Here is a 15569-nt window from a genome sequence, read left to right on the forward strand (position 1 = left end):
GGATCAAAACAGGGATATTAAAATCAAGGGTTAGGTAATGTGACTGACGCCAGTGCCACACCGATGCAAGTAGACGAGGGAAGAACTTCCGCATGACATCACATACTAATCCTTCAGTTTATTCTGCTTTCTGCTTCCCTATTGGCTTTTCTTAGCAAGGCCCGCCCTACTCTGCCTCTGGTTGGCTACATTGCACTTCCTGATGGGTCTCTCTCATGTCTTGGCTATATACTGTATATATTTAAGGCCCGTCCCAATCCCCCCCCTTAGCCCTACCCCTTGGCCCTACCCCTACATTTGCGCATTCCCGTGAGGGGCAGTGGTGTCCCAATTCCTTTTTGCGTGTAGGGGTAGGGGGCATAACGAGGGGTAGTGGGTATGAAACTAGCCCTTCAGAGCGAGGGATTTCAGATGCTGACTTGCCAGCGAGGGGTAGACGTCGCCATGGCTACCACCGAGCAAGAGATGGGGAAAAAAGTTCATACATAGCTAATGTTACCGTCGTCAGCTTGTTAGCTAGCTAGCTAGCTCGCACTATCTGGCGTCTGTCATCTGTCCTGTTCTGCAAAATTGTCTGACTTTTCACATTACGATAACACGCCAGCTAGTATAACTATGCTGCCTCGTAATGTTAGCTGGTTAGCTAGCTAGCTAGCAGAAGTCCCCTGTCATCTGTCGTTCATCAAACGAAGCATGATGAATGCGGCAAACACGATCGGTAGGATGAATGAGACTCCATTGTAGATGCCGGTTGGAAATGTGGATGGCTCACAGCTTCCTGTTTAAAATAGTTACGTATGCGTGAACGTAACCGACGCAGTGACGTAGTGAGTGGTGTCCCAATTCCTAGGGAAAGATTTCTACTCCTACCCCTCTTTGCTTCATTTTGAGGGCTAAGGGGTAGTGGGCAAGGGGGGGTTATTGGGATTGGGCCTTAATGGATTTTCAGTGATCACTAGAGAAATAGACACAGCAAGGGCCAAGAAAAGAGCTGAGAGACAGAGAACAGTATTACGTTGATGTCTCAGATGTCTCTTTCACATTGTAAGTCAATAGGAAGAAGGTTTTTTGGGCCTCATGGCATCATGTAATGGTGTAAGGTGCTTTGGTAGATGATAATATGTCCAAGTTGTGCTCACAGATGGTTCAACTGCCCCAAGTGGCCAAAATATTTATGCAAGTTTGAATAATATAATTAATTTGAATTATTAGATTAATTTCTCAGTTTGTCTCACTGTAATGGCTTCTTCGGTCTCCTTGTTCAAACAGATTAACAGACTGGTGTGAAATGACTCTGGGACAGTACATACATGGACAGGTCATTCTCAATGTTTGAAAGTAAAAACCCAAAAGATCTTTGCAAAGCCAGTTTAGTTTAACCTTTCAAACAGAACGAGTGTTGATGTACCCAGGTGTCAAGATGTTCTGTTACTATGAGACAAATTATCCACCTTATATAACCACAACACCTAAACACTTTCTAAAATAACTGCTGGTACAGGTGATATGCACTAATTCCTATCAGCCACTTGCACCTGAATCAAGCTTTTATAATTTTAGTGATAGTATGACAGCTGCCTTTAACTGCAAGAGGCAGCCAGAATTTTGCCTGGATTATAGCATTCGCTGCAGCAGCTGTGCAGTTTCAGCTGTCACCCGCCGTTCTGTAAAGGACAAGAAGGTAAGTGCTCCAGCTGTAAATGTTCATTATCATCATAGTTTCTGTTAGGCAGTCTAAAGCCCCCCTTTTTTTCTGTCTGTCTCTCTGTCTCTCTGTCTGAGTGTTTACTACAGTTGCAGTGGCTGCTACAATAACTTGTAGGTCATTTGATATTTGATTTGTGAGAGCAACATTTTTTAAAGCTGCTCTATGTCTGTTGCCTAGAACAGTGGTTCCCAACTGGTCCAGCCACGGGGTCCAGATTTCACCTTAGTCATTAGTTCAAGGTCCACACAGTTTAATACATTCAGCGTCACGCTTGTGTTTGGCCATGTCATCAAGCTAGTTTGCTGTCTCTGTTAAATAGCTGTCTGTTATTCACTCTACAGCAGGAAATGGCACTTCAAAATAAAAGCTCCTTCCTGGAAATTCAGTTCTTGTTGATGTTCTTGTGTTTCTTGTGTTTCAAATACATGGGCCAGACGTGGCCGTCGTCCTGTAGTTCCTAGACCACCTCCTCTTTTTGCATTCTTGGTACAGGATGGAAATAAGCACATCGATGGTTGAGCACGTCGATCAAAGGTCCGTAGGTGTAAAGCAGAAAGCCCTCCACAATAAGGATGTGAGTCTCCTTCTTCTCATTATGGTCAAACTTTGGAACGATCTCAGTATCCAGGGTGTTATTGACGCCATGAGACTTCTCAAACTTCACTGGGTTGTCCAACCATGCATAGATCGTACTCATCATGGCATCCATGTCCAGAGCAGTGATGACATTGTACTGCTTAAAGTCATCGCCGCCAACTTCATTCTCTACCTTTTACATTTAACCAAAACCACAAACTTGCTCTAAACTTAACCAAAGTGATTTTGGTCCCTAAACCTTACATAGGAGTCTGGACGCAAACCTGAAGCTCTCATATGCCAGATATCCTCCCCAAGCACCTCCTTGCGAAGCCTGCACGATACATGAATGTAGGGTTTGTTATCTGAAAGAAACATCTCTGAACATAATCCAGGCAGCGATGAAATTGCCATAACAACATAATGAAGGAAGCAGTTTACAAATGTAATTTCTAGGAGACAGGGATGTATTCTTATATGTGCAATAGATGAAATGACTACATTTAGTGTAAAAGGGGTCAGTCACGATAATAAACCCAGAAAGAATTAAAGCCTGACTCTGCAGTTTCCCTCAGCTATACAGAGCCTTTTAGCATCCTTTAGCGTCATTGATTTGGGTTTACAGCCGGCCATTGTACTGATTTGGTTCACTTTCACAGCTCTCATTGTGTCATTTGCAGCAGCAGCAGGCAGCTGTTTCCAGTGAAAAAGATCTAAAATCCACATGTACAGTAAACTACCTGTCTGAGTAAGAGCTTAAAGGAGACATATATATGTGTCAGGTGGAAACAAACATGGCGCCAAATGAATGCTTATGTTGCTCTGTATGTGCTGGAAGTGTGAATAGCCTTCTGAGACCTTGCGTCCTCATATGAGGACATCACATTTTGGGTTTTCCTTTACCTTATATTTAATTCTGCTTAACTAAGACCTGTTGTCCTCGATTTTGAACATTTTAATGCTCATTCTGCAGCCGATCCCGACACAAAAATGGACAAAACCTGAACAAATTTTATGGTTGAAACATGTATATTTGTGCAAAATAATGTCTGTAGGCATACACATTTCACCAATTTTAGCAACAGTAACAAGTTAAAATGCTTGTTGTTAGGGAGTACCTATTTGAGGACATTGGGGCTAAATCATCGTGTCATTTGAGGACACTGGGACTTTATTATTGTATTATCCCAGCATTTCACACGGGCCAATTAGGTGTGACAGACTGTTCCTACAGACAAAAAGGACATTCGTAGACTGTGTTTAGTTTGGTTTTTGCACAGCCAAGTTGAGGCATTGAAATTAACAGTTTTGTACAGTTTAAGACTTGAACAGTGACCTCTAACCCATACACATTAAACAATTGGGTAACACTTTACTTGAAGGTATCTACATAAGGGTGACATGACACTGTCATGACTATGGCATGACACAGTATTCAACCTGTCATGAACATTATGTACATGTCAAACGTTTATGACTGCTGTCATTAAGTATCATAATAATTAGCATTATGTCAACTTGTCATAAACACAAAAGAGGTGCATTTCTTGTTAATGTCAAGTTGTTGTGACAAAGACATCTTCTGGTAATGTCATCCTGGTTAATGTCAAGTTGCCAAAGTTGCTTGGTCATGATTTGCTGAAGTTCTTTGTACACTGCTGGTATATTACAGCTAATAGAACATTGATTAGAAAATTGGGTTACACAAAAAACGACTAGTTCCCTCAGTCATTATCAATTAACTGATCATTAGCTACTCTATCACATTTGATTGGGAGGTACTCAAGAACTGACCATTAACTAATGGTTTGTAACTCATTCGTTCCTCATTAGTTCCTTAGTAACTACTCGTTTTTTTGTGTACCATTGTAAAGTGTTACAGGAAATTGATTAGTTTATTGTAGGGATGCACCGAATATTCGGTAACCGAATATATTCGGCCGAATATTGCAAAAAAACACACATTCGGTATTCGGTGGAATAAGTTAAAAGCAAGGCCGAATAATAGTGGCGTGTTTTGATAACGCAATCAAACAGCGTGCCGTGACAGGCGGAGTAAAATGTCGGCAGTGTGGCGATCCGCCTGTCACGGCACTCGCATTTGCGACTAAAAATAATTTTGAGCGAGCAAAATAGGCTTAAATCATTCAACACGCTGTGCGAGCAGCCTACAGATTCCCATGTTCCCAGCCCCCATGTTCATCACTCATTGATGCTGTTTTTGAAGTATGAATAAGTCAATAAGTAATTTATTCCATTGAAATATCATTGATGTATTATAGAAAAGAGATTTATCTTTTTATAAATGACAAAAGGAACATCTGCCTCATTTTCACTGTGGTATCGTGATACTACTCAGAACCATGATATTTTCATTGGTATCGTACAGTGGGTCCCAATATTGGTACCGTGACAACACTAATCTGGAGGGGGTTCATCTGCAAAAACTAATGAAAAACTAAACAACAATATTCGGTATTCGGCCAAGCGTTTAATATTATTTGGCTTCGGCTTCGGCCACAAATTTTCATTTTGGTGCATCCCTAGTTTATTGGTATTTATTACAGAGAATAGCCTATTCACTAAGTAAAATCAACTTTGATTTGCCCCAAAACTTAAATGATTTCCATGTCTCCTTCATTATGGGACGGTACATATAGTGCTTATGTGCTTGAAATATAGTGCTTGTGTAAATGTGTGTAAAGTGTTTAAACAGCTGTAGAATGTGCAGCTGGAACAAAGGGAACAAATAAATCCAGTATATTCACCTATGAGTTCAGACCAGGGTCCGACAACAACACAGCTGTGCTCCATTGACTCTAATGCAGTTGTTTCAGATTTCCTTCATTTTCAGGCTGGTTTTGTGGATTTGGAGCTAAATGTTGTGCCTGGGGCACGTCGTGTATTAACGATACTCGATACCTGGAGAAGTTGGAAAAAGATATACGTTTCTTCCCTGTTCCAAAACCAAAATCAAACCCTGAAAAGTGTAGGGTTAGCTAGCTACTGAAGATATAGCCCACTGAATGTATACCAAGGCTGTAGCCATGGAGTCAACATTGGGGGGGGACCAGGGACCAGGAGTTGAAAACATCTGGGGTTTTAGCCCCAAAGTGGCAACAATTTTTTACCCGTGGGTAAAAAATATAGTGATGTTGCACTTCAAATTAAACAGCAGAACCTGGGCTACAAGGCTGCCGTAGAATAGCAATGAAAAAAAAACTTTTTTTGTTGTTGTTTTTCAGTTTCAGTTATATATTGGAGGGGGCATTTTGGGCATATCTGAACATTGGGGGGGCGTGTCGCCCTCAATGTATATGATGACTACTGCCTTGATGTATACACATGTTGCTTTTGCCATTTAATGATTATAACAGTGAAACAAAGACCGACCCTGCTGTACAGGAACCAGTGAAGGGACGCAGGGAAACTTTGCTGATATTCAACCAGCTCTGTGTCATCGCATTGTGTGCAGATGAACGTTGTTCGACCTCCCCTGGAGATACCTGCCCGTCTGGCAGTGGAGATCTTGGTGGTGGCAGTGGCACAGACAAACATTCATCTGCACACACTGCGATGCCACACAGCTGGTTCAACATGAGCAAAGTTTCCCTTTATATTCATTGTCTTCTGTGGCGATCAGCAGTGATGTGGTGGTTCACTTTTACACTGTCATCTGTAGCCTATAGTTCGGCTTTAGCTTCTAACTGTCTTTGTCTTTTTAACCTGTTGTTGCTGCTGAGTCAGTTTGACATCCTGGATATATCCTTCAAGCACAGACTGTAGACCCCTCTGTCTGCTTCCCTCTGGAATCACTGTTTCATTTTTCCAAAAATATGATAATAGTTCTTCAGGGAGTGCAGTTAGTTACAGTGTGAGCTCCATGCTTACTGCAACAGCTTGTCGGACCATTACAAAGGGGCGGGGCTTAGCGAAAGGTCAATTGAACTCAATTTTAACTGTAATGCTTCTTAATATTCCAAACTCAAATTGCCTAAACAAACAAACAAAAAACATCAACAACAGTGCCAACAATGCAATGCAAATCTTCGTTGAAACTATTTCATACCTAAGACACTAAAAACTGTTGACTGTGTGACTGTGGATCATCTACTGTGACGTATGGGTAAACTGACTCTTACATGTCATTGTTTGTCTACGTAATTAAGACACGCCCAGTCTAAGTTTCACTGCTGCCTGACTGAGTGTTTCTGTGACAAAGTTTGTATAAGGTGCGATTACACAATTTTAATGGCAGAGACTTTGTTTTCTTTTAAAGCAAGTGCCAAGTGACACAGTAACAGTAGGATGCACTAATACAGAGACACATGACTGAAAGAAATAACAAAGAAAGTTAGCTTTGGACATGGATCCTGTCGTGTGCCTGCCAGTGGTGCATGGTAAATGGACTTGTATTTGTATACGTCTGACCACTCATGGTGCTTTACCACTACATTCAAAGGCTACCGTACATGCTGCTCAGTTAAACATTCCTATGCACACACACAATTTGGGGGTTCAGTTTCTCGCCCGAAGACACTTCGACATGCGGATTTGAGGAGCTGGGGACTGAACTGCTGATCTTCCAATTAGTGGATGACCTCTACCTCCTGAGCCACAGCTGCCCCACAGTAAAGTATTTAAATCATTTATTTCAGTATTTAAAGCCTTTTTATACTTTGGGGTAATTTAATTTACAGCGATGCATCATATTCTACAAGATCATCGTATGTTTGCAGCAGCATTGTCCAGTGAGAGCCATGTATCTCTAAAAGGTCAACCTTGTTTTCAGCTTTGTGATGATGCATTTTCCAGCTGATCCAAGATGGTTTTCAAAAAGTTTACTTAGCTCTAGAAGTCGAAGAATTTTCTCAACACATAAAGGAACTCTTCATTTTATCATAAACATCAAAAATCAACACATCTGGAGATACATGTAAAAATGTAAAATGAAAGGTAATATAAACTGTCAGACTTTTTTTTAAAAAGGTACAATATTTGCTTCTTAAATGTAGCGGAGTAGAGGTGTAAAGTTGCATAGAAGGGCAATGAAATGCAAATCAATTACAAGTACTTTGAATTTGTAGGCCTACTAAGTAAATGTACTTAGTTAAATCCCCCGACCGCGCAACACTGATAGATGAATACTATCCATCTATTCATTTTCATCCGTTTATCTGAGGCTGGGTCTCAAGGGCAGCAGACCGAGCAAAGCACCCCAGATGTCCCTCTCTCCAGCAACGCTTTCCAGCTCCTCCTTGAGGACCCTGAGGCGTTCCCAGGCCAGATGAGACATGTAATACCTCTGATGTGTCCTGGGTCTGCCCCTGGGCCTCCTACCAGTGGGACGTGCCTGGAATACCTCCAACGAGAGATGCCCAGGAGGCATCCTGATCAGATGCCTGAACCACCTCAACTGGCTCCTTTCGCTCTACCCCCAGCTCCCTCTGGATGTCCGAACTCCTGACCCAATCTCTAAGGCTGAGCCCTGCCACCCCACCGAGGAAACTCCTTTTTGGCCGCTTGTATCCATGATCTCATTCTTTAGTCATTACCCAGAACTTATGACCACAGGTCACTACCCACTACCCAGATGAAGTATTCAGATAATTTACTTAAGTAAGTAGCGATTCCACAGTATGAAAATACTCTACACATAAAAGTTCTCCATCAAAACGTCTGTAAAAGTACAGAAGTATCAGCAACATTTACTCACATGTGAAGTGTGAAAAGTAAAAGTACTCATAATGCAGAATAGTGTCAGTGTTGCTAACCCTAACCTTACTATTATAAAAGTGGAACATTACTATTGTAAGCAGTACTTTAATGTTGTCATTGGTCAAGATGGAGCTAGTTTTTCATATACTTTTAGTAGTTTAATCTGTAACAAGTGATCATGTTTTATAAGGTGATCGCACTGTAGCTCATACATATTGTATGAGCTGTTGTTCGTTGTGTGTCTTTCAATAATAACATATGTTTTATGTGTAAATGTTACCTGCCTGGGGGGCCCACGGGTCAGGGGACTGGCATGACTGGGACTGGGACACAGCCAAGCAGCTCATTTTTGACGGTAAGCCACCACAACTCTACCATAACCCAACATCACCATCCAATAGAGCCTGGTCTCACTCTGAAGTCGTTGAAATCCAGCGCTTGGGCAGTGACTTGTGGCGTCGGAAACCAATGAAAAAAGGTGTCCTTTAAAGTCAGCATGATATACGGCAGGTTGCTGTTATAGTTTAGCGGTGCCCAGCGCAGCAGGGGGAAATGCGGTGGGACAAGGACGAAAGTTAAGGTGGTGAAAGTCCGAGTGGGGCAGGCGGGACAGGTGGTGGATGGGTCCAACACACACCAACTTTCACCCAGGAGAGCGGTGTCCACGTGCCAGAAGATTCTAAAGCCAAATCCTGTTCTTTTTTCCTAAACCTAACCACGTGTTTTGGTGCCTAAACCCAACCATATGTGTTTGTTGTTGAAGGGAAAAAATGTCAATTCGCGGTGCTGCACAGATGTGGTGCTTTTTTTTTTTTTTTCAAGAGACTATGTAAACAATAAATTTTCTGTGAAAACAGAGGTGTATCTTGAAAGAAGAGAATGTGACACAGTGTCCCAGAATGTCAACAACCTGCACCCAGGGTACCTTGCACATCACATGTGGACATGAAAAGTCCATGGCCAAAACGTCAAAATGTGACGAGGTTGGAGTGAGAGTGTGTTGTCCAATATCACCCCCCACCACAACCACAGATTCGACCGGGACCCTGCCCCCTCAGTCACCCCATCAACCAGCCACCACCCACTCAAAATTAAAATTGGACATACCTATTCCGCAGCCCTCTGGTCCAGTGGTCTACCCTTTGCTTGGAGATTGAACCCTGGTCCTCTGAGGGGAGAAGCAAAACTTTTCCACACCACCATTCCTCTCCATCCATGTTACACACCAGATCAGCAGACCAGTCCAGCCAAATTGAAACCCAAATTCTAACCCTAACCCTAACCCTAACCTTTCTATTACATTATGGACCAGTACTTTAATGTTGTCATTGGTCTGTAGCAATTGATCATGTTTTATAAACTGATCATACTCTATATTTTGTATGTTAAATCTTAATTTGAAAAGTAACTACTAACTATAGCTATTGAATAGATATAGTGAAGTAAAGAGTATAACATTTCAGCACTTTTCACCGGACACATCCCCTTTGTATTTGCATTTGTCCATGTGAAACAGGTATGCACAAAGTACTTATTTAAAGTAATCAGAGAAGATTGGTGGAGGTCCACACCCTATCTCCAAACATTGTTTTTTCATTCAACCCTTTCAAATGAGTTTTTTGAAATGGGAGAATGTTTTCTATGGGTGAGGTCTGCAACACATGATACTGCTGTACATGACTATTTACATGTGTCAGTATTTAAATATCTTCCCGAGGTGTATTTAATTTGAGAGACAGGAGAGGCACATTAACCCACGCAGGCAACCGTACCGTTCAACTGAGATGACCTTTGGGTGAGTCTCTCATGTTTTTATAGAAGAAGGGTGACATATTGTCTCTTTTACACTTAATTTTGAGAATATTATGTAACTTCATACAATTGTATTTAACAATTAGTGTTATTATGATGTGGCACTTTATTGTAAGTTTATGTTACAAATTTAAATCCAGATGTGTTAAATAAAAAAGTAAATAATTTTAATATTGTGTACATCTTGATGAATGTTATACTTTCCTGTAACTTTTAAAGGTCCCTCATTATCTGGAATCATGATCAAATTGGTAATGTATGACTTTTCTACAAATTAGATTTACATGTTCTGTATGTTCAGTGTCATTGAAACTTCTTTTATTTTCCATTTTCTCTAAAAGATCAGTGTTGCCATTGTTGCAGGACTGTTTTTTGGTAGGTTCCTCTCAATAACTGCATGATGACACATACAATTTTATCACATTTTAATTAGAAATATACACAGCCACAGTATAGGCTTTATCATTTTTCTGATTACTTTTGCCAGAAAGCAACCAGCAGTCCTATGGTGTGCCTTACGCAGCGGGACAGACTTACAGTAAACAGTAAGTCACTGAAGTCTGATAATATTCACGCCCCAACGTGCACTATCTCTATGAGTGTGGAAAAAATAAAACCTCGTAACTCCAGAGTTTGCAGCAGAGCAAGTCTCTGACTGTTACATGCAGTTAAACAAACTGAATGACACACACAGTCATGTTCTGTAGCACCTAAAGAACAACGTTAAGCAGATTACAACTTTTATTTTCACATTCACATTTCATCTGTCTTTGTATTTGACAAATTGTTGTTACTTTATTTCAAAGTCAGTACTTTGGTCGAAGATGCTGGACAGACTGGTTCGACAGAGACAACCCCTCTGGAACTGGAGACTGGGAAAACCTCTCCAATCTTCGCAAAGAGAACCCAGGGAAGATCTGCGCTAAACCACTGGATATTGAAGCCAGAACTCTACTTGGACTCAGTCCAGCTGCAGCAGGGGAGATTATTCACAAGTAAGGACTGAAATACTTTTGCATGTGTTGAAATTTAAATTTTGACCTGATGATTAAAAGTTAGGAGATCACCAAACCCAGGGGATCACCTAAATTGGAAGAGTTCATCCTCTGGGAACCAGGATTGTCTGTATGAAATTTCATGGCAACCCATCCAAAGTTTTTGGCAATATTTCAGACTGAGTTGTGGACTGACCGACGAACAGAAAGATTGAGAGACTGACATTGGCATCATTGGAGCTGCGCCAATCAGGCTGTTCTCATAAACTTTTTGTATGTTTTGCCACAAAAAGTACTGCATCCCAAAGTCATACATAACTCACATTTGAAAGACTATGATTATGTGACCAAGGAAGAAGTCCCGAGCGGTCTTGTAAGGAGGCAGGTTTTCCCTTGGGACTTTAATCAGGAGACGCGTGTTTGTAACTCTGTGAACTTTGACTCATTTTATGGTACAACATGTAAACCTAACCTCCGTAACTTTACGTTAATTACATAACAGTACCTTAAGGACGTAATGTCATTTGTGGGGTGCTAATTTCTAGGATGTCATACCAACTGTTGTGTATGCATTTTCGTACGATATACTAAACTCTTCAGGGCTTGACAGTGCGAGCGTTTCACTCGCATTTGCAACTAAAAATAGGCGTGTGCGAACTGTAAAAAATATTTAGGGGCACATGTGCGCATAAAAAAATCCGCCGAAGCAGCCTATATTTTTGTCAATAAAAAAATATGATAATCTAACCGCAAATGTTGGAGGAACTCCAGCCACCTTCCCTCTTCCCCATGTGACACGGTTAAGAACCACACCGCCCGCAGAAGCACCGCGAATAGCCTCGAAGCGCCGAGAAGTGAAGCCAGTTTCCTTTCGGCGCCCATGTTAACCGATTGTGTCATCCACACTGGCCGCGCAGCTCCGCCACCGGCCCTGCAGCGATCATTTCGGCGTCTGGTCTATTTTCTGCGCGAGCCGCGAGCGAATGTGTCAAGCTGGGTAGTTACCCATGATGGAAAAACAGCCCCAAATGTGACGGAGACAACAGCTGGGAGCAGAACCGCTTGTCGACCAGCGTGGAGAAATGCGCGTCTGATGTGAACGGAAGTGCTCTGGCTCGCGGGAGAATTTCGGTGCGCTGCGCTTCGCAGGCAGGGCAGGCCCTGGCGTTATGGGCGGTTTTCCAAGCCACTGTCGGCACAGTGAATATAAGTCCCACTGTCGGCAGGGTGGAAATAAGTCAAAGTGTGGAGGAGACGGACCGGGAAAAGCGGCGGACCTCCGGGGAGGCCTGCTCCGTTCTCCCCGCAGTTAGGGACCGTTCGCCACGGTACCGCTGCTGGGCAGGGTGGAAATAAGTCCTGCAGAGTTTCAGAGGACCTGGAGAATGTTTTAGGATAGTAATTATGTAAGATTAACATTAAGATAACATTATATAAGATAATCATATTGCAAAGATAAAATATATAAGATAATAACATTAAAGACAAAATTAAATTGCAATACTTTTTCAAAACTTGATGATTTTACCTTTCTGTACATTTTGTATACAAATTCATTAAATAAATTTGCTTGTAAATGTCTATTTGCATCACGTTTATTACGGAAAACACATTATTTGATCAATTTACATTGTGCCCCTAAAGTTCTTTGTGCGCTCCTTACTTTTTCAACTTAGGAGCACATGTGCTCCTTGGGAAAAAAGTTAGCGTCAAGCCCTGCTCTTCTATATGAATACATTGCACCACTAGAATGGCTAAGGAAAGCAAACACTTCAAGAGATAGTTGAGATTTTTTGAAGTGGGGCTGTATGAGATAGTAATCTATCTATATTATCGATATAAATATCACATCAATTTCAGTGTTCTGCTTCTCAACTTTAAGGCCCGTCATAATCTAGCCCCTTACCTGTCTGAACTCCTTCATATCTACACACCTTCCCGTACTCTTAGATCCTCTTCTGCACTCCAACTCACATCATTATCTGCGTGCTTGACCACTATGGGTTCTGGAGCCTTCAGCCGTTCTGCCCCTTCAAATCCCGTCTGAAAACACACCTTTTCAAGCTGGCATATTCAGTCTGATTTAATGGAGAGACACATACTGAGACCTGCGCTGATGATGATTTTATGATGATGATTTTATACCTAATATTATAATGATTTTTGTCTAGTCATTTAATTAACTTTTATTGTATATTAAAGAATTGTTTGATTTTATTTTCTATGGAAACATTGCTGCTTGTTTTTTTTTGTGTTTTAACTGTGTCTTGTAAGGTGTCCTTGAGTGCTCTGAAAGGTACCTATAAATAAAATGCATTATTATTATTATTACTGTTACTATCTGTAGTCAGTGTGTAAAAACAAGTTTTGTGGAAAACCCTCATCCAAAGCAATGCATTGCTGAGTTTCTGGGGTGCTAGTCCCATTAGCATCCCCAAACGGGAAGCACGCCAAAAGCCATCTACTGTTTGTAATACAGTGACTATTGATAAATACCTCATACACCACTCTGTGTTTCTTTTTTCAGGAGTGACACAACTTCAGGATTCATCTGCAGAAACGAGGACCAGTGCAAGAAGAAAGGGTGTAGTGACTATCGTGTTCGTTTCAGCTGCCCCATCTCTTTCTGTGATGGAGGAGGTACGTATGAGCAATGTTTGGAAAGATACACCTTTTGTTTTTACGCTCACACTTCATCTACCTTTCGTAAGTGCTAATATCGTAGGCAACTGGACTTGCTTGCGTTTCTTGAAGACGTTTCGTCTCTCATCCAAGAAGCTTCTTCAGTTCTAAATGACTGGTACGAAGTTGCAGGCTATTAACCCTGTGTGGGTGGGAACCCTTGCAGAGTCATTGGGGTCACGTGAAGAAGCTTCTTGGATGAGAGGCGAAACGTCTTCAAAAAACGCAAGCAAGTCCAGTTGCCTGCGATATTAGCACTTACGATTATCATGACCTGGATGACTGAGAATCTTCACTGACAAGTTCATCCATCTTTGTATATGTATGTTTTATTTTGTTTTATTATTTTTTTAATAAACCTCAACATGTGTAATTCTAGAAAGATTGTGGCTATTTTTTTTTTTTTTCCCAAATTAAAGGCCCGCGTCCAAAATGCTGGACAGACTGGTTTGACAGAGACGACCCCTCTGGAAATGGAGACTGGGAAAACCTCTCCAATCTTCTCACAGAGAACCCATGGAAGATCTGCTCTAAACCACTGGGTATTCAGGCCAGAACTCTATCTGGACTCAGTGCAGCTGAAGTAGGGGATGTGATTTATAAGTGAGTTTTGAATGAGTATGAATAATTTGAATGAATTTAATGCAGTGATTCATATTGCATTCTACAAAATGGGTTGCATTGGTTTTGCTACTGGATGTGTTTGTTTATCTGGTGAGACCCAACATGTTTCCACTGTTTCCACTTTTCACATTCTGTTCTTTTCTATTGATCAGCCATGTGCTAGGTACCAATGAGCATCAAAAAATCACAGCACATTGCAATTGCTAGTCTCTGTGAAGCTGTGCTTATGAACAGCAGTTGTTTGCCCTATCTGCAAATGTGACAGTGGGAACATACTGAAATTGGGATTGTATAAAGTTTACAATGTTCGCTATCTTCATTTAGTGTGTAAGAGTGCTAATATTTGCTAGTCACACTAAACACATAATACAACCAAGACTGATTGGAATGTCATCACTTCTGCGGGTGTTTAAATTTAAATTTGGACCTGATGATGAGACTAGATTAAAAGTCAGGAGATCACCGAAGTCATTACACCACATCGTGACAGGGGCATAAATGTCTGAATCATATTTCATGACAGTCCACCCAATGGTTGAAGAGACATTTCACTTAAAATAACAAATGTCTCCTCCATGGTGGTGGTACATAAAAACACAGGGGATCACCGAAATTAGGAGAACTCATCATCTGGTGACCACAATTGTTTGTATGAAATTTCAATCCATGAATATGGAAATATTTTAGTTTGTACCAAAGTGGTGGACCAAACTACCAGCAGAAAGACTGACAGACTGACACTGCCATCCTTACAACCCTGCAGATAGCATGGCTGAGAAAGAAAAAACAACCTTGAGTGGATGCATCCACTAGATTATTTGAGTGCTACTCTGTGTTTCATTTTTCAGGAGTGACACAGCTTCAGGATTCATCTGCAGAAATAAGGACCAATCCAAAAACAAGATGTGCAATGACTACCGTGTTCGTTTCCGCTGCCCGTCTTCGTTCTGTGATGGAGGAGGTACTGTATTAGCACATTGATGTGCACTGTTAAGAAGATTACATATTGTCTTTTTACATTCACATTTCATCCATCTTTGTGGTGATATAGATATTTGACAAATCAGAATGTGCAGTTCCATAAAGATTTAAAATGTCTTGTTACTAATTTATGTTCAATGAAAGGCCCTGGTCAAAGATGCTGGACAGACTGGTTTGACAGAGACGACCCTTCTGGAACTGGAGACTGGGAAAACCTCTTAAACCTTCACATAGAGAACCCAGGAAAGATCTGCCCTAAACCACTGGGTATTCAGGCCAGAACTCTATCTGGACTCAGTGTAGCGGAAGCAGGGGATGTGATTCATAAGTAAGTACTGATTTTCGTGATGCAGGTGGTTAAATTTATATTTTGACTTAATAATGACCCTAAATCAAAAGTGATGAGATCATGAAAGTGGTTAAACACGACATGTCTGAACCAAATTTCACGACAATCTACCAAATAGCTGTGA

General features: G+C 41.3%; 1 protein-coding gene across 1 annotated transcript; it reads left to right on the forward strand.

The window, feature by feature from the left end:
• Positions 1-8275: 8275 nt before the first annotated feature.
• On the forward strand, positions 8276-14098 carry LOC126399201 (cartilage intermediate layer protein 2-like). Its single transcript, XM_050059044.1, has 5 exons — positions 8276-8357; positions 10302-10359; positions 10621-10809; positions 13337-13449; positions 13911-14098. Exons 1-5 carry the CDS (start codon positions 8276-8278, stop codon positions 14096-14098), a joined length of 630 nt encoding a protein of 209 aa, XP_049915001.1.
• The last annotated feature ends 1471 nt before the right edge of the window (positions 14099-15569 follow it).

This window comes from Epinephelus moara, chromosome 12, assembly GCF_006386435.1.
Source record: "Epinephelus moara isolate mb chromosome 12, YSFRI_EMoa_1.0, whole genome shotgun sequence".
NCBI lineage: Eukaryota > Metazoa > Chordata > Actinopteri > Perciformes > Serranidae > Epinephelus > Epinephelus moara.

What these genes read in the sequence shown, in the direction of transcription:
- LOC126399201 (XM_050059044.1), top strand. Translation starts at nt 8,276, where the DNA reads ATGTTACCTGCCTGGGGGGCCCACGGGTCAGGGGACTGGCATGACTGG. An exon ending in CAAGCAGCTCATTTTTGACG is followed by an intron (nt 8,358 to 10,301) that starts GTAAGCCACCAC and finishes TACTTTTGCCAG; the next exon opens with AAAGCAACCAGCAGTCCTAT. An exon ending in GGACAGACTTACAGTAAACA is followed by an intron (nt 10,360 to 10,620) that starts GTAAGTCACTGA and finishes TTTATTTCAAAG; the next exon opens with TCAGTACTTTGGTCGAAGAT.